This window comes from Alexandromys fortis, unplaced genomic scaffold (genome assembly GCF_014885135.2).
Source record: "Alexandromys fortis isolate MF-2015 unplaced genomic scaffold, M_Fortis_MF-2015_v1.1 scaffold_149, whole genome shotgun sequence".
Taxonomy (NCBI): Eukaryota; Metazoa; Chordata; class Mammalia; order Rodentia; family Cricetidae; genus Alexandromys; species Alexandromys fortis.
Window position 1 is genome coordinate 3,809,324 of NW_026068025.1, and position 23,797 is coordinate 3,833,120.

The following is a 23,797-nucleotide window of genomic DNA, read 5'->3' on the forward strand; positions in this document are numbered from 1 at the left end:
CCGTAGAGATGTTTAACCTGAGCTCAGTTAAGCCTTTGGCCTCAACCTCTAATTTACAGAAGCTCCAGAACATAAATTACACCACATGCTAGCCACGTAGAAACTATTTAAATTCCAAACGTGACAATGGACACACCCTGAGAACAATGGAAGGGACTGGTGGAGATGGAGGAAGCAGGTCCAACAGAGGGTGTGCAGAAACGCACTGGCTCAACGGGGGAAATCAGAGAATAGACTAGGTGTTAGATGTTAGAAAGGACTGTCCGTTTTCTATGAGGTTATATAGTTACGTGACTTGTTTTTATGAGATGTATTTAGAGGTGAAATGTCTTTAAGTTACTTTTCAGTATGGCAAAATATTAACTTTAAGATATAGGTGGTTGGTACAGTTAATTTTTTTTTACATATTTAGCAATGTTCCTCATAAAAAGTTGTGGGAAATACTTGTTAAAATCTGTTGAATTACTCATGGGCCAGACAACTTTAAAGTGAGGGAAACACACATAAAGACAGGATTCTGTACTATTATCTATTTTTTTTTTTATAGAAGCCTTACTTGCCTCTGTGTGGCAGTGGAAGACTTTAGGTTATTTACAGAAACACATGAAGGCAGGAAACACAAAGCAGCGCCCAGGGCCTGCACCACACCATCTTCATCCCAGCAGAAAGAAGCTTTATGCAAGGCATGAAGCAACATCAAGACCCATCTAGAAAACACAGTCGCTATTCTTAACAGAACTGCAGAATGAGCATAATCTAAGTATTTTTAAACCAGTATTTTATGAATACTATGAAGTCAAGGATAACTAATGTCAGGAAAGGAGAAAGTGACAGTTTCATTAAGAACACAGCTGGGTGGTGGCGGTGGTGAAGGCAGCTGGTGGGGACACACCTTTAATCCCAGCACTAGGGAGGCAGAGAGGCATCTTGGTCTATAGGGCGAGTTCCAGGACAGCCAGGGCTACACAGTGAAATCCTGTATCAAAAAAAACAAAACAAAAAACCCAACCAACCAACCAACCAACAAACAAAAAACCAAAACCAACAAAAACAAACATAAAACCCACTCCCACAAAGAGAGCCTCAGGATGCCAGCACCTCAACCTTTCTTCAACCCCTCCTGTGGTGTCTAGTTGATGCTGTGTTGTCAATATAAGCTGAGGTTATTTATGGTACCAGAATTTGTTTCTTCTCATTTAGCTAAGGAAACTTTCATTGGGCAATGATGTCCCACAGCTTCCGATGCTCCATTCTTAAGCTGTTATTACACAGTCAATGGTATTTGTTAACCACGTGATGCAGGGACACAGTTGTTTTTCAGTCTCGCCAATTTCCCTTCACGTCTGTGGTTCTACTTTACCACTCAACTCTAATTCACACAATTTACCCATCAATTCAGCCAATGCACACTGATCCTATGCAAGGCACTGGAGGAACAAGAACGAGCAAACTGGAGCCCTGCTCTACATTTCACAGTGTGATGCTACGGGCAGTAAATACAACAGCAACTTAAAAAACCGATTCCTGCCAATCTTTTTAAGACCCATGATCTCAGTTATTGTTCAGTGATTACTGATTAATGATAGTTTCTGCACCAAGGCTTTTCCCAATGAAATATTTTCCTAACACATTAAATGTAATTTCTATTTTAATTACTTCTATGTGTGAAGGAGTACTAGGATTCCAGTTTTTGCTGAAAATAATTTCCTTTTTAGCTTCCTATAAACAGGCTAATTTTTCTTTTACCACTGTTATTTCCTTAGGTAAAGGGGTCCAGTTATATTTCATGTCACACAGCTGCTTACATAATTCCCTTCCTCGCTCCTTTACAGCCTGGTTTTCCCTCGCCACCTCTGCACTGGACTGGAGCCTTTTCTATCACTTAGTCTCACGTTATTTGTAAAGCTATGTTCATTGCTCACTCAACTTGGCTTATGGGTAGCATTGGCAACTTACTTAGGTAGGATTATGCTTGTTCCGTGGCAAAGTAGTTAGGAGCATGTCCTTCCCTTTTCTTTACTCTAAAGATCTTTGTTAATGGAAAAGGTTCAAAGTTTGTCTTGAGCACAGAAGGCCCTCAGGAAATGTATTTCAATGAAAGAAATGGCTTAGCTACATTAAGAGCCACGGAGAAACTTCTCAATTTAAAAGCTTGCTGGAAAAAAAATGGGAATGGTAAACCTGTCATTGTTTTCTTCAGGGGGATGCTGGCTGTCAAAAACCAAGCGAAACTAAGAATCCAGGAATCTGGTTGTGCTAAAGATGATTTAAACTTGGGGGTGTTTAATCTGTGCCTGTTTGAGTTTGTTCGTGTCAAGGATGCACTGATCCTCTACCTTGTCAGACTGCCCCTCTTCCTGGAGGACGTGCAGTTAGCAGTGGTCATGGAGAAATCTTTGGAGATCCTTTCGGGTCTCATCCTCTAGTTGTAATGGGAAAAGAAGCCAAAAAATGGGATGGACCTTTTACTTATTTTAAGGCTTCAAAGCTAGGATGAAGCCGAGGCTCCAGAACATCTGTCTTCTTTCCTATAATGTCAGGATTACTCTCTAGTGTGAGGTCTACTTGGACGGACACTTGCCCAGGTTATAGTCATAAGGCCTCAATAAAACATACTTGACACATACTAAGAGTTGATGAGTCACAGATTTTAAAATATCCTTTCATAGTATTTCTGGAATGAATTCAAGTGATACAACAGCTAAGCAGTTGATGGATATTCAGGTTTCACACTAAAATCTAAATGGACGAGAGCCACTTTGCTAATTCTGGGACTCCTGATACTGTGGCATCAGCATATTGCACTTCAGCTTTCTCTTGAATAGTCTGACACAGCACACGAAATGAAACTTAAGCAATCAAGTTTTAAAGCTTAAACAAAGTCATATCCATTAGTTGTGGTATCTGGCACCTGCTGCGGTGCCTGACACCCGTATGAACACGTTGATGCTGAATAAGATTGGTACTCTGGGTGAAGGATTTCCCACATATTCGGCACACATAGGGCTTCTCTCCGGTGTGAATTCTCTGGTGTTGAATAAGGCAAGTTCTCTGGCTAAAATCTTTGTTACAGTGATTACATTTATAGGGTCTCTCTCCAGTGTGAGTTCTTCGGTGTTGATTAAGCGATGAAGAATAAATAAAAGCTTTCCCACACTGATGACACTTATAGGGTTTCTCTCCAGTATGAATCCTTTGATGCTGAGTAAGATTTGCACCTTGTCTGTACGCTTTCCCACATACGTTACATTTAAAGGGCTTTTCTCCATTGTGGATCCTCTGGTGCTGAGTAAGGTGCACGCTCTGGCTGAAGGCTTTCCCGCACACGCTACATTTATACGGCTTCTCTCCAGTGTGTGTTCTATGGTGCTGAGTAAGATTTGCACTCTGGCTGAAGGCTTTCCCACACACCTTACAGATATAGGACTTCTCGCCAGTGTGGATAGTTTGGTGTTGTATGAGAGTTGAGGAATGAGCAAAAGCCTTTCCACACTCATTGCATTTATAGCATTTCTCCCCAGAATGAATCCTCTGATGTCGAATCAGGTAAGTGCTCTGACTAAACACCTTCCAACACTCATTGCACTTGTATGGTTTTTTCCCAGTATGGATTTTTTGGTGTTGGAGGAGGTGTGTACTCTGACTGAACGTTTTCCCACACTCATTGCATATGTAAGGTTTTTCTCCAGTGTGAATTCTCTGGTGATTAATCAACGATGAACTATGACTAAAGGTTTTACTGCATTCCAGACATTTATATGGTTTCTCACCAGTGTGCGTCCTTTGATGTATGGTAAGATGTGCACGCTGACTAAAGTCTTTTCCGCATTCATCACACTTGTAGGGCTTTTCTCCAGTATGGATTCTCTGGTGTATAGTGAGGTGTGCCCGCTGGCTGAAGGCTTTGCCACACTGGTGACATTCATAAGGTTTTTCTCCAGTATGCATTCTCTGATGTGCAATGAGGGAAGAGATGTGCTTAAACTCTTTCCCACATTCTTCACATTCATACGAATTCTCTTTGGCATGGCTATTTCGGTGTGCCAGGAGGGATGGGTATTTCCTAAATTTTTTTCCACAGACATTACACGAATAAGGCTTATCTCCAGGAAGTATTTTCCCATGCACAACACCAGATGAGACAGTAGTGAATGTTGGCTTGCTTTCATCATACAGAGAAGTTTTATTATCTGATTGGGTATCAAACTGTACAATCAGGTTTGTGTGCTTTTCAAAGTTATTTTTATATATATCGTATTTACTAAGATAGTCTTCTGTAGGGTCTTCTTCTGAACGTTCTGACTTCAAACTGAAGTCTCTTTCATCCAGGTGAATCTTCCTGAAGTCATACACTGATTGCCTCTCTAATCTGTCATCACAGTCATAGACTTCTTCCAATTTGATGGTCTGGGTTCCATCCTGTTTGAATTTAGGAGGATCCTTTAATGGAATATGTGCTTCGGCTTTTGTTTCCCATTCTGAAATAAAAAAAGTAAGATTCTTACACTCTTTAAAGAAAGGAAACAAAATATATACAAATAAAAATATCTGAAGATTACAGTTCTGATAACTTCGTTTTATGGTCCTTAAAGTTTAGAAAGGGAAAATGAGTGCTTAGAAAAGGCGATAAATCACTGAAAACGGGAGGCTTCTTATAGTCAGCATGGTACCAAGTGCACAGAGGAGGCAGGTGACAGTGTTAAAGAAACCAGGATACATGGTAAATTACATAGTGATCTCAGAAAATAGGCGTGATGCTTTATTATTTTCCCTTCCAATCTATAGGCACAGGCCCAAATTATAATAGATTTTGTTTTTGTTTTCTTTTTGAGACATGGTCTATGTAGTTCTGGCTATTCTGGAACTCCCTATTTAGAGCAGGCTGCCTTTGAACTCACAGAGATCCACCTGCCTCTAACTTCTGAGTGCTGGGATTATAGGTGTGTGCCACTATGCTAGGCTACCAACCATACAATGTCCCATCATTCATTCATTCATTCATTCACTTATTTATTTAGGTTTTTGGAGACAGGGTTTCTCTGTGTACTCTGGCAGTCTTGTAATTCAACACGTAGGCTAGGTTGGTCTTAAAACTCAGAAATCCACCTGTCTCAGCCTCCCGAGTGCTGGGATTAAATTAAAGGTGTGTGCTACCAAGTCCGGCTCATATAATAGTCTCAAAATAGTTCCTGGAGTGCTTTCTACTCTCAATTATCCAGCAGTCTTAAACAATGGTTCCTGAATCCAATGTCTCTGGACTAGCCGTGAAAGCTTCCCTGTCACCTGAAAATGAGTTGAAATTATTGGGTCCTGTCCTAAATTTATTTAAGAGGCGTTGGCAGTGAGGCTGAATGATTTGTTTTAGCAAACACAGAAGGCTCTTTCTTTCCACAGCAAAGTGGAAGTGGGAGGACAAGCAGCCTGAAGACTAAAAGGACCCCCAAAAGAGTTCAGAATACCTCCTCTGGTATTTAGCACCCAATGATCCATCTTTTACCTTTCTCTATCTTGTATATATGATACTTAATTTAAGTTCAAAGCTATGTTCACAGTCTGTCAGCACTATGCTAATTCCAGACTGTCTGCTCCTACCTACTGAAGGAGATGTTTGTAGTTCACCTTGTTCCCCTCACAGCATTCTTCCTACAATCTAAATACAGAGGAGATGAAGGAAAGGGTCAGCTGTCTTCCTCAAAGGTCAAAGGGCTGAATTTCAGCAATCTCAATGTGGTTCAACTTAATACAATGACAGAACCTAAGGCCTTACACACTTACTTTACTTTGTGTGACTTACATTTTCACAACTTTGTGTCACTTTTGACAACTTATATTTTCAACTTAGATATAAATTCTGGAAATAGCTTTTATCTTCCTTACATTTCCTTCAGAAAATGGCCCAGGACTTTGAATTTGGTGGCTAGTCAAATGAACTTAGAAAAATAACAATAACTTGTAATGATAATTTCTCTATACAAAATACAAACAAAAACCTCTAACCCAAAATCTGGTTTCAGGGCACTCAAGTATGCATTTATCAATAGCTGCTGCTAGGTTTCCAATCCACGATTGAAAGCAAACTTGTTACACCTCTATGAAACCAAGTGGGGAAATATGTAACTTGTCTTAGTTATATAATATGATGATGAAGAAAAGGTACTGGATGGTTCAGAAACTAAATGCAGCTCAAGGTATAGTAACTTTACCAGCCGGTCACTTCAATAGGTCAGAATGTGGCCAATGAAAATGAAAATGTTGCATCAGTGAGCAGGGCTCGAGTGGAAACTGCGACGGCAGGAGGAGGGAGGTCTAGGCACACCTAGGAAAAGCTGTGCCCGCACACCACGGGAACAAAGGCTGGTGGGAAACAGCATCTGGAGGGATGGAGGGAGTCCGGTTTATCTCTGTAAAGACATGCCACATGAACGACACACGGAAATGTTGATAGTCTGAGGGATGGGGTCCTGGCAATCGCTGAGGGAGAAGCCACATATATAATCTGCTTCCTCACACTCATGAATTTACAAACCATTTTTATTACATCTATTCAAATACAAAATCACAGCTGACAGTGGAGCCTGTCTAGGGATAATGACAAATGAGAAAGGGCCACCGTGAGGGGGAGGGAGAAATAGTAGTTTGCTTTTCCTAATTTTCTACTTTTACTGCTGTTTAGTGCTAGAAGTATGTGTGTGTGTGTGTGTGTGTGTGTGTGTGTGTGTGTGTGTGTGTATTTAATAGAGGAAAAAATTTAAAAGACAACTTTCAAATCAGGCCATTATCCTGATCCAGAAGAACGAAACGGCTGGATTCAACAATTAGGTACACTGATAAGAAGAACGAGCTGGTCCTAGCAGTTCAGTTTAACTTCTGTGTAGTTAGGTCACAGTATCTATATATGTATAGAAAGGAAGTACTCAGCACGTGTGTGTGCACACGTGGACACACACACACACACACACACACACACACCCCGACTGAACCCAGGCCCTCATACATTCTAGATAAGTGTGCTACCACTGAATTACACCACAAATTATAATCAACAAGCTTAAAGCAAAAGCCCACTGGTACTATTATAATAAACGTACATTTAAGAAAATCAGTTTATTAGAAATTCAGGAACTGAGTCCATGAATCAAAGTGTAAGTATGTGTATGTATCTATCTATCCAAAATGGTTGCTTACAGGTGATATCTGTTGGCTAATAAGGCCTAGAAGTGGTTTAATATTTTCAAAAAAGGAATCAGTGTTGATTCAGGTAGAAACAGAAGCCACAGCAGAGATAGTGTGGTCTGAATTGAGCCTCAGGCTAGGTCCTGTACAAATACGAACTATAAGTGGCTCAGCAGTTACGAGCAATTGTTGCCCTTGCTCAGATTCTCAGCACCCACATGATGGCTCACAACCACCCTTAACTCTTGGTCCAGGGGATCTGATGCCCTCTTCTGACCTGCACAGATATCAGAAACACACAGTACACATACACACATGTAAGCAAAATATTCATACAAATAAAGAAGGTCTGAGCTGAACACACAACTTTAATCCCAGAATTTAGGAGGCAGAGGCAAGCAGATCTCAGTGAGTTCAAGGTCAGCTTGTGTATAGAGCTAATTTCTAGGACAGCCAAGGCTACACTGAGAAACCATGTCTCGAAAAACCAAAAAATAAAGAAAAAAAAAAGTAAATAAAACCAAAACTAAATCAAACCAAAAAAAGTTACAAGACAGTAATGGCCACCAAAGACCAACACTAAAAGTGACAAGAGACCCATGTTTCAGTTTCCTTTATTTGTTTATTGTAGACAGATCTCTCTGTGTAGCCCTGGCTGGCCTGAACTAGCTACGTGAACTAGCTAATTCAGACTGGCCTTGAATTTACAAACTCTGCTGCCCGCCTCTGCCACACAAGTGTTTGGATTAAAGGGATGTGACATCACACCCGGCTCTCTTCTTGTAGAATCAATGAGATATGTTAATCAAAGGCTGAACTACCTACTCATCTCTGAGCTGGCAAGACAGCAAACTCCTCAGCATCAGCCAAAACATAGGTAAAAGCAGGAGGCAGGAGGATAGCCAGAGCTGAGGTAATCTACTTGAGATGTCTACCCAGACAGCCCAGGAGTTTAAACAGCCACTTTGAGAGTGTCAGCAGTCCAAGCCTAAGACAAAACTGGGCCCAGCTGGAAGGAGCCGACAGGATCCCTTTGCAGAGGAGATTAGCACCAAGGGCCAGCCAGAAACGAAAATGTAAAAGAACTTGGTTTCTTTCCCAGTCTTTGTGCTTAGTGAAAGCTCTCACACATAACTGCAAATGGCCCCTTCTTCACTTTATAGACTAACCCAAGCTCCTAAATGGCCTCAAATCCCCCATGCTATGAAGTTCATTCAAATGGTCCCAGACTGGTGGCATCTCCCAGAGACCAGCATGACGCCAGCTGAGGCTTTAGTTCGTTACTCCATATGATTTCTCCCATGTGCCAATTAAACTGACAAAAATCCTACCAATTAAATGCTGTGGTTATGGAAAAGAATTAGATTTCCAGTAGTAATCCTTAAAATATATACTGAACAATGAACCTTTTAAAAAAAGTGAAAGCACATAGAATTTTGTCATTATTGTTTAAGTAACTGTTAATGCTATATTATGGATATTCAAGTTGGTGACTTAAATAATAATAACAATAGTAATAGTAATGATAACGAGTATTACAAAATGTTCTTTATATATATGTATATATATAGAACAGAAAATATGTTAATTTATCTTTTATAAAAAGAAACAGGAAAGAGAACTCAAACAAATAGTTATCTTAAGCGAACAGAAAGCATCAGAGTTTATATCTTTTTATGCAGTCCTAATTTCTGAACTAAGTTAGTGATTTTTATATATCGAAATATAAAAAACAAGAGAGAGTGTATTCTTAGTGGATATAACATAAGGACAAAATAAAAAGACTTCAGTGAAACTGTAAGCTTCCTACTCATCACTGATAGCAGCGCTGATGTATAATAACTAAAGCATCCGTGGAAACAGAACAGGAAGTGACCGTGAGTGGTGCTGCCTGAGCCAGCTTATATTCTGAATAAGACAAGACACAAAGCGGGTGAGAATATGCATGGTTTGGATTGGAATTAGACTCCTCAGTATGAACTCATACTTTTAATTCTAGCACTCAGGAGGCAGAGGCAGGAGGATCCCTGAGGTGGAGGCCAGCCAGGCTTACAGAGTGAGTTCCAGGACATCCAGGACTATACAGAGAGACCCTGTCTTGAAAAACAAAAACAGAACAAATCTAGAAAGCTACCTATTTACATATTTCCTCTTGCTACCCATTAACCAGGCATGGAAGCAATGGCACTTAGAGTCCTGGGAAAACTCACTGTGTAGATCTTGACTTCAAGAGCTGTTATACATTAGTATGAGCCGGGGTGTGGGAGACGTCCAGTCTGTGGTAAGCACAAGATGAGCATAGAGAAATTGCTCTGTGCCAGGAGCAAGGGCACACTCAGAAACTAGTGGGTCTGAAGGAACAACTGAATAGCCAGATAAAAACAAAATAAGCTAACAACAATGTCAACATCCAAGAATTAACAGACTAATAATGGTATTAAAAATTTGAATTAAAAATTGTTTAGTCAATACTGGTTCATACATAAAACCACGATAGGAAGAAAGAGGTAGAGTCTACAGGAGAATGCGACTCATCATGTCTAAGAATGACCATTAGGAGCTCACTCTTGTACAAACAGCACAACACAAGGGATGCAACAGCCACGTGGCCTCAGAGAGCAAACTGCACAAACGATTACAGGGACAAGCACACCCTCTTAAAGTAGAGACCCGGGAGACACCGCCTTAGCAAACTGACCATCGCCAGGGACAACAGTGATCAGCATTGTGTGGCTGAAGAAAACACATGGAAAGTCCATTGCCTTTGAAAAACTAGGAGCAAAATGTTTACTCTGAGGCCGGATGTGCTGGTACTCTTAACTCCAGCACTTGGGAGGCAGGGGCAGAGAGATGTGAGTTAAGGTCAGGCAGAACTACACAGTGAGACCCTGTCACAAACAGACAAATGGTCAAAGAAATAACAAACAGTTTAACTTGGATCTATTCATGAGGAAGCAGGGAAATCAGGATCACTCTGTAAACAAGACTATTTTAGACCCTTAAAAATATCATTATGAAAAACTTAAAAAAAGGAAAAAAAAGATCTGTTATGTCACAGCTTGGCATTCCTGAGCACTCAAAGGACCTGCTTGTCTGTGCTCACTGCTCTTACTGCACCAGCAAGGAACTGGAGTCAGCCTAGATGCTCGCTGACGGATGGGTAATGACGAGGATGATGTGGTACAGTGGAATTCTGTGAATTTAGGGAGGTAACCCCGACTCAGGAGGACATAGACTTCTGATAGAGTTTTCTCTCATATTTGGCTCCTAGTTCCTATAATGCTTTCCTTTTCATTTAACTAGAAAATAAAGCCGGATGGTGGTGGCGCACACCTGTAATCCAATACCTGGGAGGCTGAGGCTGGTGGATCTCTGTGAGTTCAAGACCAGCCTGGTCTACAAAGCAAATTCCAGAACAGTGTATGCATGGTATATGTATATGGGTACATGTGCCACAGCCATGTGTGTGGAGGTCAGAGGACAATTTTGTGTTATCTTCTATTTTATGTGGGTTCCAAAGATCAACCTCAGGTCACCGGGCTTGTGTGGAAAATGTAGAGACATTTCCCTGGTCTCTGAGATTCCTGTTGTTAAACACGCATCACATATAAATGTGAGCAATGGCCAGGAAGATGGAATGGGATCCCTGAGGTGGGGAGAACACAGGAGCTGTGAAAGGGAAGGGGGAGCACCGAGGGTGGACGGTGGGGCACGGTGGAGAAAGGAGAGGCAGGAGTACGAGACTAGACTGATCAAAACCAAGTTTGTGTGAAAGCACAAGGGAGCCTGCTCCTTTGTAAGTCAAACAAACAAACAAACAGAAAAGGGGACAGCCTGGATCAGCCAATAAGAGAAAAGAGGCTGGGACAGTTTTTACATAGGAAGAGACTAAAGACGGGAGATAGCAGGAGGAGGATGAGACTCTGAACTGGGAGAACATATTTAAAAGGCACATCGTTGTGACATTCAAATAAGCAATAATAAATCATGGCTCAAGATGAAAAGCAATCTATGTTCCATGTATCAAGCTTCCATCTTTCTACAGGTTGGAAGTCTTTCAAAATCAAGTTACTGTTAAGGAGATAAGAATGGAGGGATTGAAGTGGAAAACTAAAAAGAATGAAACAGATCTTTCCATAATTACTGAGTGCTTTTAAAGAAGGCTTTTTGAGAAAGGGCCTCCCTGTTCATCAGGGGTGGCTCTGAACTTGCCACTCTCTTGCTTAGACTCTTGAGTGCTGGGATTACTGGTGTTTGGTTTGGTTATACCATTACTGGTAGATGGTTTTCAGGATACGATATCACATGAAAAAACAAGATTGTAATATCAATAAGATATCTTTTATACTGTAAAATGAGCTTAACAAAATCAATACAATCCTTTTTATTCTTTTTTACTGCTGGGGATCAAGCCCAGGGCCCTGTGCATGCTGGGAGGTGCTCCTCACTGAGTTATATGCCCAGTCCTTGACAAGATTTTTATCCTGACTTTATATGAAAAAAAAACCCTCCCCTGTAAACAAACACAATGTCAGAGACAAGTGTATCTAGGATCAAACTAGAATCTTATTTTGAAATATTAGCAATTACTTAAAAACCCAGGTTTTGTCTTGGAGGTGTAGACAGACTTATCTTCCAGATTTCTATATAACAGTGGATCTCAGGCATATTCAACAGACAGGGGCTGCTAGTCAGAAGGACAGAGGGCTGTGTGCAGGCGAGACACTTTGCCTACACATAGACAAGAGGGTTCGTTGGTAAATAGAGTAAAAAAAACCCCAAAATACCATGGGAGTCTGAAATACACACTTTTTGTGGCTGTCTATACTTGCTTATGATGGTTGATCTTTGTCATTAACTTGACTACATCTAGAATCAGCTATAACCTGAGTGGCCAGGCACTCCCGGGAGGGATTTTCTTGATTGGATCACTTGAGGTGAGAAGACCCACCTAGACCTGAGTCACACCTTCTGGTGGCAGCCCACATAAAAGGGCAGAGAAGAAGGAAGATTTTGCTTTGGCCTAGTGGATAGGTGTCATTGACAAATTCACCTATCCAGTTGCTGAGGCATTCCTTCACTGGTATCTGGACCAAATTCCCCAGGAGCCCAGTGCAGACTGCAGACACGCTAGGGATTCTCTGGAACTCCACACCATACTGGGACTGCTGAGACATCCGGTGTCATGGACTCAAAAAATTTTTGAGACAGGGTTTCCTCCGTGTAACGGAGGATGTCCTAAAACTCACTTTCTGGACCAGGCTGGCCTCGAACTCACAGAGATCCACCTGCTTCTGCTTCCCAAGTGCTGGGATTAAAGCATGTGCTACCACTGCTAGGCAATTCTTGGCATTATTATTGGGAGACAGCCATTGTGGGACTACTTAGATCATAGCATTTAAATTACACTCAAAGAAATAAATAAACAAACATGTATATACACACACACCTCCCATATAAATCTATTTCATTCAGTCAGTTCTGTTCCTTAGAGAGCCCTGACTACTAACACACTTATATGTCGAGGGATGGGGAATGGCACAGTGAAGCCCTAGAGATGGGTGGGATCTGGGATCTTTGAGGATAAAATGTGCAGACACTGGCAAAGGCATTAATGATGCTCAGAAACTTCCTGAAGACTTCCCATAAGGCAGTGGCACCAACAGCTCTGAGTTTTGGACCAGCTGGATGCTTCTGCAGTCATCTTGCTATGCATATGAACTGAGTATCAATACACCGAGGACACAGATTCTTGAGTGTAAAATCATGAGCCGGCTTTTCTCCTCACCTGGGTTAGGGCCTTCTACAATTTCCTTTATCACCATCCACGGCTCTTCTAAGATGGGAATCACAGTTGGCCTGTAGACAGTCAGTCCTGGTTAGGAGAACAGAAGGAGTTTATCCTGAGATGAGGAGCTGTGCCCTCAGGACCTGACTGCTACTCGGGCTTCCGTGAGGAGACAGTGGCTCATGGATATGACCTAACAGGAGAACGAGGTGTGAGAGCGCCCAGTGCAACACTGGACAGCTGTGCACTGTGGTGCACACCGCCCCACCCAGCAAGCCTTTCTTTTGGAGAACAGTAGAATATGACCATTTCTGTGCCTGAAGGAGACTTCTCACCTCTAGACTGTGTCGTCAGTCAGGTCCTCTAGGGGCCTATCCTGATTTTAGTAAGGAGGGGTAGGAACAATCTGTGCAGGCCTTTTGGGAGAAAAGACGTGGACCTTACCTAGAGAAACCATGTTCCAATAGTTCTGCAAAGTCACGGTCTTATACAGTTCCTTCTGAACGGGGCGCATCAGTTCCCAGTCCTCCTGGGTGATCTCCACGGCCACATCTGTGAATGTCACTGATTCCTAAAATATCAAACATAACTTAGCTCAGCTGATTTACGGGGACACTGGGTGTGAGTCTGTGGTGGAAGTCACAGAACCTTAAGTCTCATCCTGCTGGATGTGGTGGGCCACACTTGTACCACCAGCATTCAGTGAGGTCTGGGCTAGCCTGACTACATGGGTCAGATTCTGTCTTCAACCAACCAACCAACCAACCAACCAACCAACCAACCAACCAACCAACCAAACCAAGGTCTGAAAACCCTCATTCAATGTGTGGCTGACTCCATAGTATCCTTAAGAGGTCCTTAAAGGGACATTTAAAAATAAGGTGGAATATATTGTTTTCAGCAGACACTAGCACATGCACTTAATGGATCCATCTTAAAGAATAAAAGGGCTGGGTGAAGCTCAGTGGTAGACGCCTTGTCTAGGAGACTCTAGACTCAGATTCCATTCCTAGCACTGAAGGAAAAGAAAATAACAGTGTGTGTGTGTGTGTGTGTGTGTGTGTGTGTGTGTACATGCCTATGACATGAAGTGCGGCGGTCAGAGGGCCATCTCAGGTGTCAGCCATCACCTCCTACCTTATCTGAGACAGGACCTCTTGTTTGGCCTGCGAACTCCCAGGAATTCTCCTGTCTCTGCTGCCTATCTTGCACTAGAGCTCTGTTACGCATCACCACTTCTAGCTTTCTGTAGGTTCTAGGGACCCAAACTCAGGTCCTCATGTTTGTGTGGCAAGCACTTTGCCTACCAAGTCACCTCTCGAGCCCAGAAGAAAGGATGAAAACTGGGTGACAGGGTTGGTTTTGCCTGAAGAATAAACTCAACAGGCTGTAATTAACAATGCACATGCTCCACAATGACACGCAGAGCTCATTCTCGTTCTTCCTGTGGGGTTGCTGCATCTGCAGACACCTTTACTTTGTGTTCCTGTTAAATAATTTTCTTTTATTTTTTTATTTTTGAGGGGGCTGGAGAGAGATGGCTCAGCATTTAAAGGCTAAGTTCACAACCAAAACATTTTTTGTTTGTTTGTTTTTCAAGATAGGGTTTCTCAGTGGGACATCAAAAAATGTTTTAAGACAGGGTCTCCACTATGTAGCCCTGGATATCCTAGAACTCACTGAGGACCAGGCTGGTCTTGAACTCACAGAGATCCGCCTGCCTCTGGTTCCCCAGTGCTGGGACTAAAGCTGTGCACCATTTGGTTCTTCATTACTCTGGCATGCTCCTTTTTCTCAGTTGTAACTCTGAGTCAAGGTCTTAGTGTGTAGCCCATGCTGGCCTTGCATACAGGACATTACTGCCTTAACCCTGCCCAGCTGAAAAACTGAGAAGGAAAAATCATACTAAGTTTATAATTTAGGGAGATAACAGCTTTGCAATTATTTAAGTTTTTTTTATGTCCCATAAAATGACAAAGGACATGAAAATAATTCAAAATCCATACTAGACTTAGTTCTAGCTATTTTAAGGTTTTCTTTTTGTGTTTATGCATGTATGGTACTGATTAAATCTTATATTTCATTTTAATCATATGATCTTTACATAACATGGGTTACATTTTTGCATGCTATTTTCTATAGACATCTGTTTCTATTATTTCTAACACATTTCCCCTTGGTTTTCTGATTTTCCAAGTAAATATGTTTATATCATCTATAAAAAAATCATAGTCTAGGTAACAGAGGCTTTACATACAAACACACATATACACACACATATATATATATAAACCCCCCTCCAATAAATCCTCCTCTTAATGTTGCTTGAACAAGAGACTACCATTCTAACAGCGGGTCACAGAATATTTGGCCTTTACTTTTTGATGAAGAAAGATATCAGCAACCACTGCTATCGTCTAGGATAACCAGATAACTCATACTCAGAGCCCACAATCCAAAAGGTAAAGTCTACTTCTTGGCACCGTATAACTTAGGCCAGGAGTGGTTAAGACTCTTGTCTCAAATCATAGATTTAATAGCAGAGCCAACCTCCCTTACTCTAGATCTCATCTGGCTGTAGGGTCAGAGTCAACTGCCTCCCTCCCCCATCCCATTGGCTGTGGGGTCAGTCTCTTCTTAACCTTTACCCCATAAAGGTGGTTGAGGTCACAGTGATGAGGACAAGGGAGGCACATGTGCTTACAAGGGAAACTGAGGCCTAGGTTCTGAATGAGGCTTTTGAGGGCTTAGCAGCTATAGGCCCAGGACAAGATGTCCTCATACACTAAAAAGCAAATTTAAAATCACAAAAGAAAGTCAAACTCACTTTGGTCACCAAGTCATTGAGCCACCCTGCCTGGAAAGCATGTTTGGGGTCTTCCTCTGGGATTTCTTGGGGAAGGGCAGAATTCTGAGGAGCTGGGGAAGACAATGATGATTAGTCTGTTTGCATGGTCTGGAACACACTTTACCAGGCATGTCTACACTTTCTCAACGTGAGGAGGCAGAGGACAACTGAAAATGTCATTAACACTTCAGAGTCGGAGCAAAGGCCCAGGACCGTGCTAACACATCAGTGCAGACCGCAGAAACAAGCCCGCTTCAGCACTGAGCACGTGCACAAAATTCATACTTCTCTACATTGAACCCTGAACCTTGTATGTGAATTCAGCCCTCCACCGTCAGGCTAAGTATATCTCCTGCTCTCTACATCTCTGACACAAAGTTGTGAGATGTCTCAATACGTGAATGATCTTTGAACTTCTATTTTGGAAGTATATTTCTGTAAAACCCAATTCATAAAACTGATGGTTTATTAGCATAATGGTACAAGTCACAGTGGCCCACGTACTCTGGAAGAGGACACAATGCAGGATGGGCCTCATGTTAAAGCTCATTCTCACTGATCTTTATTTAGGGCAGGGGCTGCTCTCAGAGGTGCTACGTGTCTTCCCTAACCACCCACGGAGTCTGCCCATCTCTGTTCAGTTCTCACCTTCCTCTTCTAGAATCTGCGTTAAATCCTCCACCAGAGTCACCACTTCCTCAGTGTTCTCTGGGCACTGAGACTTTACCCAAGCCCTGAGCTCCCCGGGCAGGATGGTCAGGAACTGCTCCAGCACCAGCAGCTCCAGGATCTGCTCCTTGGAGTGAACCTCGGGTCTCAGCCACTGACGGCAGAGCTCTCGGAGCTGACTAAGTGCTTTCCGAGGACCCGCCACATCTGGGTATGGAAAATTCCTAAAATTCTGTCGACAGGTCTCAGTGTCATGCAAGAGTCTTGAAGTGAGTGTTTGCTTCTCAACACTGCAGGGCCCGTTTTGAACCTTGTCTGGCTTCCACATTAGAAAGACTTGTGAGCGCGAAGAATTGGCCATCCTCTTTCTTGAGGCTAACATTGCTATAGACGGGAGAACCAATCTGGTAGGATCCTTTATTTTTTCAGTATTGAGCCAATTGCTTGAAGACTCATGCTACCGTCATAATAATTTTTTTCCCTCAGGGGCTGCTGCAACCAAGGCCAGAATGGAACCACAGAAAAGCTAGCAGCTTATAACAGATTCTGAGTCCAGAACTTGAAATGACGAAGGAGACCCTGAAACACAAGAATTGCCAGAGTTTGGTTACCATTGCTGTGACGAAACACCACAAGCAAAAGCACCTTGGGAGGACAGGGTGTATTTGGCTTACACTTCCACATCACTGTTCATCATCATAGGAAGGAAGTCAGGACAGGAACTCAAACAGGGCAGAAACCTGGAGGCAGGAGCTGATGCAGAGGCCATGGAGGGGTGCTGATTACAGGCTTGCTCTCCATGGCCTTCTTAGCCTGTTTTCTTATAGAACCCAGGACCAGCAGCCCAGGGATGGCACCACCCACAATGGGCTGGGTCCTCCCCATCAGTCACTAATGAAGAAAATGCCCTACAGCATGGTCTAGTGGAGGCATTTCCTCAATTGAGGCTCCCTCCTCTCAGATGACTCTAGCTGTGTCAAGTGGACATAAAACTAGCCAGCACAACTGATACACGAACACATCACTGTTAAGTCACAACTTTCTTTTCTTGTTCATCCCCAAGATCACACATTAATACTGATATCATCTGATATCATGAACTAGGCTTTTTCTTTTGGCCACCAACCAGCTCCCACATCATGACATGGAGACTTATTAGTTATGAACGCATGGTCTAGCTAGGCTCCTCTCGGGCTAGCTCTCTTAACAAAGTAACCTGTTTCTTGACCTACCTTTTGCCTCAGGGCTTTTTACTTTTCTTTCTTTCTGTATATGTTACTTTCACTGCTTCTTGTGTCTGGCTGGTGATGCCTGGCTTCTGGCCCTGGGTTTCCCTCTCTTTATCCTCATTCTCTTCTTTCTTCTCTTGTTCTTTTTTCCTATTTGTTCTGTCTGCCCCAGAGCTCAGCCTATCCCTCTTCTGCCTAGCTATTGGACATTTGGCTTTTTATTAGATCAATCAGGTACTTAGGCAGGCAAGGTAAAACAAATGTAACACATCTTTACATGATTAAACACACATCTTTGGGGCTGGAGAGATGGCTCAGAGGTTAAGAGCATTGCCTGCTCTACCAAAGGTCCTGAGTTCAATTCCCAGCAACAACATGGTGGCTCACAGCCATCTGTAATGGGGTCTGGTGCCCTCTTCTGGCCTGCAGGCATAGACACAGACAGAACATTGTATACATAATAAATAAATATTAAAAAATACATCTTTACATCATTAAACAAATGCAGTATAACCAAATAACACACTTTTACAGTTAAAGTAATATTCCACAGAATAAATAAATGTGACAATCTTTGCCTAGTTAAAATAATATTCTACAACAATATCACAATATAAAACATTTTCAAACTTCAAAAGTTCCACAAGTATTCCAAAAACCAAACACTTTAAAATATTTAGTTTCTTTTAAAATCCAAAGTCTCTCTCAACTGTGCGCTCCTAAAAATAAAAAATAAGTTAAAGACTTTCTTATTTCAAGAGGAGAGAACCAGAGCACAGTCACAACAAACCAAAGCAAAACCAGCTGGGTGGTGGTGGCACATACCTTTAATCCCAGCACTCGGAGGCAGCAGAGGCAGGTCGATCTGTGAGTTCAAGGCTAGCCTGGTCTACAGAATGAGTTTCAGGGCAAAACAAAACAAACACGCACACAAAAGAACTTTCAATTGTGTAAATAACTCAATGTCCAATGTCTGGAATCCACTCACACTCTTCTGGGCTCCTCCAAAAGGCCTGGGTCACTTCTGACTCTGTCCTCTGCAGCACACAAAGCTCGTCTTCTAGGCTCCCGCTGGCTTCACTCCACTGCTGCTGCTGTATCTCGGTGATCACCCCATGGTACTCAAAAATGCTAGGGTCTCCTGCTGACACTGGGTTGTCCTTTCACCAATAGCCTCTGTGCTGGCTACTCTTACATCAACTTGACACACAAGCTAGAGTTATCCAAAAGGAGGGAACCTCTACTGAGAAGATACCTTTGTAAGATTCAGCTATAAGGCATTTTCTTAACTAGTGATTGATGGGGGAGGGCCCAGTCCACTGTGGGTCATTCCATCCCTGAGCTGGTGGTCCTGGGTTCTATTAGAAAGCAGGTAGAGCAAGCCAGGGGAGCAAGCCAGACAGCAGCACCCCTCCATGGCCTCTGAATCAGCTCCTGCCTCCAGGTTCCTGTTCCATTATGAGTTCCTGTCCTGACTTCCTTCAATGATGAAAAGCGATGTGGAAATGTAAACCAAATAAACCCTTTCCTCCTCAACTTGCTTTCTGGTCATGGTGTTTCGTCACAGCAAGAGAAACCCTAAGACAGCCTCTCCTGGACTTTCTTCAGGGATGCTGGCCCTGCCACACACTGACAAGCCTAAGCTGCTCTTCAGGACTCCTTCACATCATCAAAACCAGTACCACCTGAGTGACTCTTTCTCTGCCATTTACAGAACCTTGGCTGCCTCTGGCACAGCTTCTGTGTGCCTGACCCCGAGGAGACACTTCCCAGAAGACTTCACCTCAGTGACGGTCTCTTCCGAATCACAGAAGACTATTCAGTTGCAGCTAATCAGACACTAAAGATCCTCCACACAAAATCCCAAGTTTGCTTCCCTCTGAAATCTCACAAGCCAGGCCTCCATCACCTGCCATGTTCCCCACACCTTTACCTTCAGCTCCTACATACAGAACAGCTGACTGAGCTCTCGAAACTCAAAGTTCCAACGTCCTTCCACAATCCTCGCTAAAACAATGTGGACAGGTCTGTGGACAGGTCTGTGATTGGAACACCCACTTCTAGCTCCTGTTTATTAGTTAGGGTTACTATTGCTGGGATGAAACACCACGGGCTAAAGCAACTCGGGAGGAAGGGGTTTATTTGGCTTACACTTCCACATCACACTTTTCGTCAAAGGAAGTCAGGACAGGAATTGAAACAGGGCAGGGACCTGGAGGCCAGAAATGATGCCGAGGCCATGGAGGGTGCTGCTTACTGGGTTGATCTCTGCGGCTTGCTTAGTCTGCTTTCTTATAGAACCCAGGACCACCTGCCCACATATGGCTCCAAACACAATGGGGCTGGGCCCTGCCCCATCAATCAATCAAAAGAAAATGCTCCACAGGTGTGCTTACAGTTCAGTCTTAAGGAGTCTTTTCCTCAATTGAGGGGCCCTCCTTTCAGATGACTGTAGCTTGTGTCAAGTTGACCTAAAACTATCCAGCATAATGGACCATACGCCGGGCGGCGGTGGCACACACCTTTAATCCCAGCACTCGGGAGGCAGACACAGGCGGATCTTTGTGAGTTCGAGGCCAGCCTGGTCTACAGGAGCTAGTTCCAGGACAGGCTCCAAAGCTACAGAGAAACCCTGTCTCGAAAAACAAAAAGAAGGGACCATAAGCTCAAGAATTCCTGGTGTACGATGTTACTCATCACAGGCACAGAGGCAGACTCTGCAGAGTGCACAGACAGACACCTCGGACTCACCCTCGTCTTCCTTGCCTCTGTCCTTGGACTTAGATTATACTCATCCCAGAGGTGCAAGTGTGTGTATGGATAGTGGTGGCAGAGGCAATAATTCAAAGAATTATTAGCAGAATGGTTAATTTCTAACTTATTAAAAACTAATCATCCTACAGAAAGAAACGTTTCACTGTCTTAGTCACTGATGTTCCCGATGTTCTCAGCAACAGAGCAAATCTGCGATTACTGGGACAAACTGGAGGTTTCCAAACACCCTCGTGGGGGTGGGGCCAAGGCGATCTATTTATCTGTCTTGCATAGTCTACTCTCTGAGCCGAGAAAACCAGCCCGTCGGACCGTGACTGGAGGCCGTTTCAGGAGCCTCCTCAAGTATAAACCGAGTGCACGGTCCCCAAAGCCAACCCTGCAAGTATCCTGACGCGGAGAAGAACCCACAGGCACTTGTCCAGGGCTCCAACTCCCAGCCCATCCGCAGCTATGCCCCGAGGAGATGCTCAGGCCTCGCCTCCAGCCTCCTCCCCTTCCCGGCCTCGCCCCGGCCCGGCCTCCCCGTGGACACTCTCGGGGACATCAGTACCTGTCGCTCGGCCCCGTCCACGCAGCACGGGCAACAATGGCGGCGGCGTGGCCGGCGCCTGCGTGGCAGGCTCGACCCGGAGTTGCACGGGGGACTCAGCTTCACCGCTTTCCCCTCCGGGAGGAGCCGGGAGCCGCCAGGACGCGCCAGTCCCAGCTCGGTCCCCAGAGGCCCGGGCCGGAACCCCCAGAGCCTGGGCTTCGCAGCGACCTCGCCTCGGCGCCACTGCGCATGTGCTACTGGAACGCTGCGCGTCCATAGAGCCAATGGGAAGCTGAACCCGGGCCTCCCCATCCCGAGCCCCTGGCCCTGGACCTGTCTCCATGGTAACCTCCTCCACCCATCACCATGACTTGCTTGTAAGCTGCAAGGTTTTGACGGGAACTTTAAAATTTCCCTGGGCAGTGACAGGCTTGCCACATGACTTGGACATCGGGGCTTTAACAGCATCTGGGAAAGCGCTTGAAGAGTAAAGCCGGCTTCTTATTACTCGGGGATGGAGAGGCGTTGAGGAGGAAAATGCACACTGCTCTTTCAGCGTGTACTGTGCATAAATACTTAATGACTGATTGTCTACTCAAGAATCTGACACTGGGACCTGAAGTTCAATGTTTATGCACATCCTTTCTTCCTATTCCATGTCTGGTTGGGTGGCTGACCCCTTCTTTTCTCGCTCCTTTTTTTCTCTCTTGCTTATCTTACCTGGCTCCCAGATTTTCCCTGCCATTTGTTCCCTCTGCCTGGCAGCCCCGCCTTTCCTTTCTCCCGCCTAGCTATCAGCTGCTCAGCTCTTTATTAGACCAGTCAGATGTTTCAGACAGACAAAGTAACACAGCTTCACAGAATTAAACAAATGCAACATAAAAGAATGCAACACATCTTTGCATCATTAAAGAATGTTCTACAGCACAAAAAAAATCTAACACATCTTAAAATAATGTTTACAGCAGGGACCCTCGGATTCAACTAATAGACAAATTCTCTATCTTCAGTGTTTCAGCTCCTTCTTCTGTGCATTCTTTGGTTTGGTCTTTTGATTGCATCCCAGACTTGCTGGACAGTGTGATACGCATTAAAAAAAATTCTTATTGAGTTTGAATACAGTCAATTTTATCCTCCATTCTTGATATTCTTTATTCTGCTTGGCCAAATCTATTGGTGGTATTTCCACTGCTTTCCTGTTCCATTCACCGGGTTTCCTTTTCTTGTATTTCCAGAATTTCTGTGTGGACTCCCCCAATGCTAAAATATCAATTTCTTTCCCTACTCATGCTCAAAAAAGCAAAACCAGTTAAACTCATGGGATCATCAAAACCAGATGCAAAAGAAGGGGAGAGCTGAGTCTCTGTGTGAGGCCAGCCAAGTGTACGCAATCAGTTCAAGGTTAGCACGGGCTACACGACAAGGCAAAGACAAAGATGGAGAGACGGCTTAGGGGTTAAGAGTGCTTATTGTTCTTACAGAAGACCTGGTTTCAGCTTCTAGCACCCACAAGATGACTCAAAGTTGTCTGTAACTCCGGGGAATCTGATGCCTCTTCTGACCTCCTGCATACATGTGACATACATACATAATGCACAGGCACACACATGTAACTAAATAAATGTTAATAATGGGTATTGATATTGAATAATAAATGTTAACAAATAACGTTATAATGGAGGACTTTGGGAAACAAGAACAAACACCAACCAGTCATTAAATGGAGGAAAGGAATGAAGACCAGGTCAGTAACTAAGGTTGGTGGACATTTAAGCTAATTCTTTCTTTCTTTTTTTTTAAAAAGATTTATTTGTTTATTATGTATACAATATTCCCTCTGTGTGTATGCCTGCAGGCCAGAAGAGGGCACCAGACCCCATTATAGATGGTTGTGAGCCACCACGTGGTTGCTGGGAATTGAACTCAGTACCTTTGGAAGAGGAGGCAATACTTTTAACCTCTGAGCCATCTCTCCAGCCCCCCATCTAAGCTAATTCTGTTTCCTTGCACTTGTGAAAAGAAAAGAGCTATTTCTATTATTTTTTTTTGATAATTCTCCACCCTGGTTTCCACAGTGGCTGCAGTCCATTACACTGTCTCATCACAGACATCTTCTTTCCCTGCGGCCCTAAAGGCATTTGTTGACATTTTCTTGATGATAACTCTTCTAACTGGAGTGAGATAGAATCTCAAAGTTGTATTTTTCTGGTAGAGAAGGGTGTCAAACACTTTAAAAAATTATTAATCATTTTTATGTTTTCTATTGAGAATCCACCTTTGGGCCCATTTATTGCTTTGGTGTTTAATTCCTGTGGTTCTTTATATGGCTTACACCAGTGGTTCTCAGCTACCGTGGGTCGTGACCTACAGGTGTGTGGGTGTGTGTAGGGGGAGTGTTGCTATTGGCCACGCCGGAGGAGCAACAAGTTGTACTTGAAGTTCCAGGTGTCAGCCCACCAGAAGAGAATCCTCTGAGGGGCCAGTCTCGTTTAGGCAAGACCACGGGACTACAGACCCCAGAAGTCTTTTGCTTCTTCTGTGCCTTTACTAGTTTACTGTGGCTCTCTTTCTCTGGTATCTAGCATGGTGTGAGTGGACGCGGGGAGATCTCCATTGTCTGTAGAATAGTGTGTTTATCTCTTGGAAACATCCTGTTCTACTGGGCATTTTTACCTGTGGATTGTCAAGATGACCTGTCCCTAAGCTGTACTGTCTACTTTGACACAAATAATGATAGCTTATACAGAGTTTTGCTGGATAAAAATAAATACAAGGATATGTTT

General features: G+C 43.4%; 1 protein-coding gene across 2 annotated transcripts; it reads right to left on the reverse strand.

Moving 5' to 3' along the window:
* Nucleotides 1-468: 468 nt before the first annotated feature.
* Nucleotides 469-22,364, reverse strand: Znf287 (zinc finger protein 287). Of its 2 annotated transcripts, XM_050163781.1 has the most exons (7): nucleotides 21,033-22,364; nucleotides 18,696-18,920; nucleotides 16,458-17,057; nucleotides 15,789-15,880; nucleotides 13,406-13,532; nucleotides 12,962-13,048; nucleotides 469-4,478 (listed from the first exon to the last, which is right to left on the reverse strand). In XM_050163781.1, exons 3-7 carry the CDS (start codon nucleotides 16,858-16,860, stop codon nucleotides 2,866-2,868), a joined length of 2,322 nt encoding a protein of 773 aa, XP_050019738.1. In that variant the 5' UTR covers nucleotides 16,861-17,057; nucleotides 18,696-18,920; nucleotides 21,033-22,364; the 3' UTR covers nucleotides 469-2,865. The 2 variants fall into 2 exon arrangements, with proteins under 2 accessions (XP_050019738.1, XP_050019736.1); XM_050163779.1 differs by lacking the exon at nucleotides 18,696-18,920.
* Nucleotides 22,365-23,797: the final 1,433 nt, after the last annotated feature.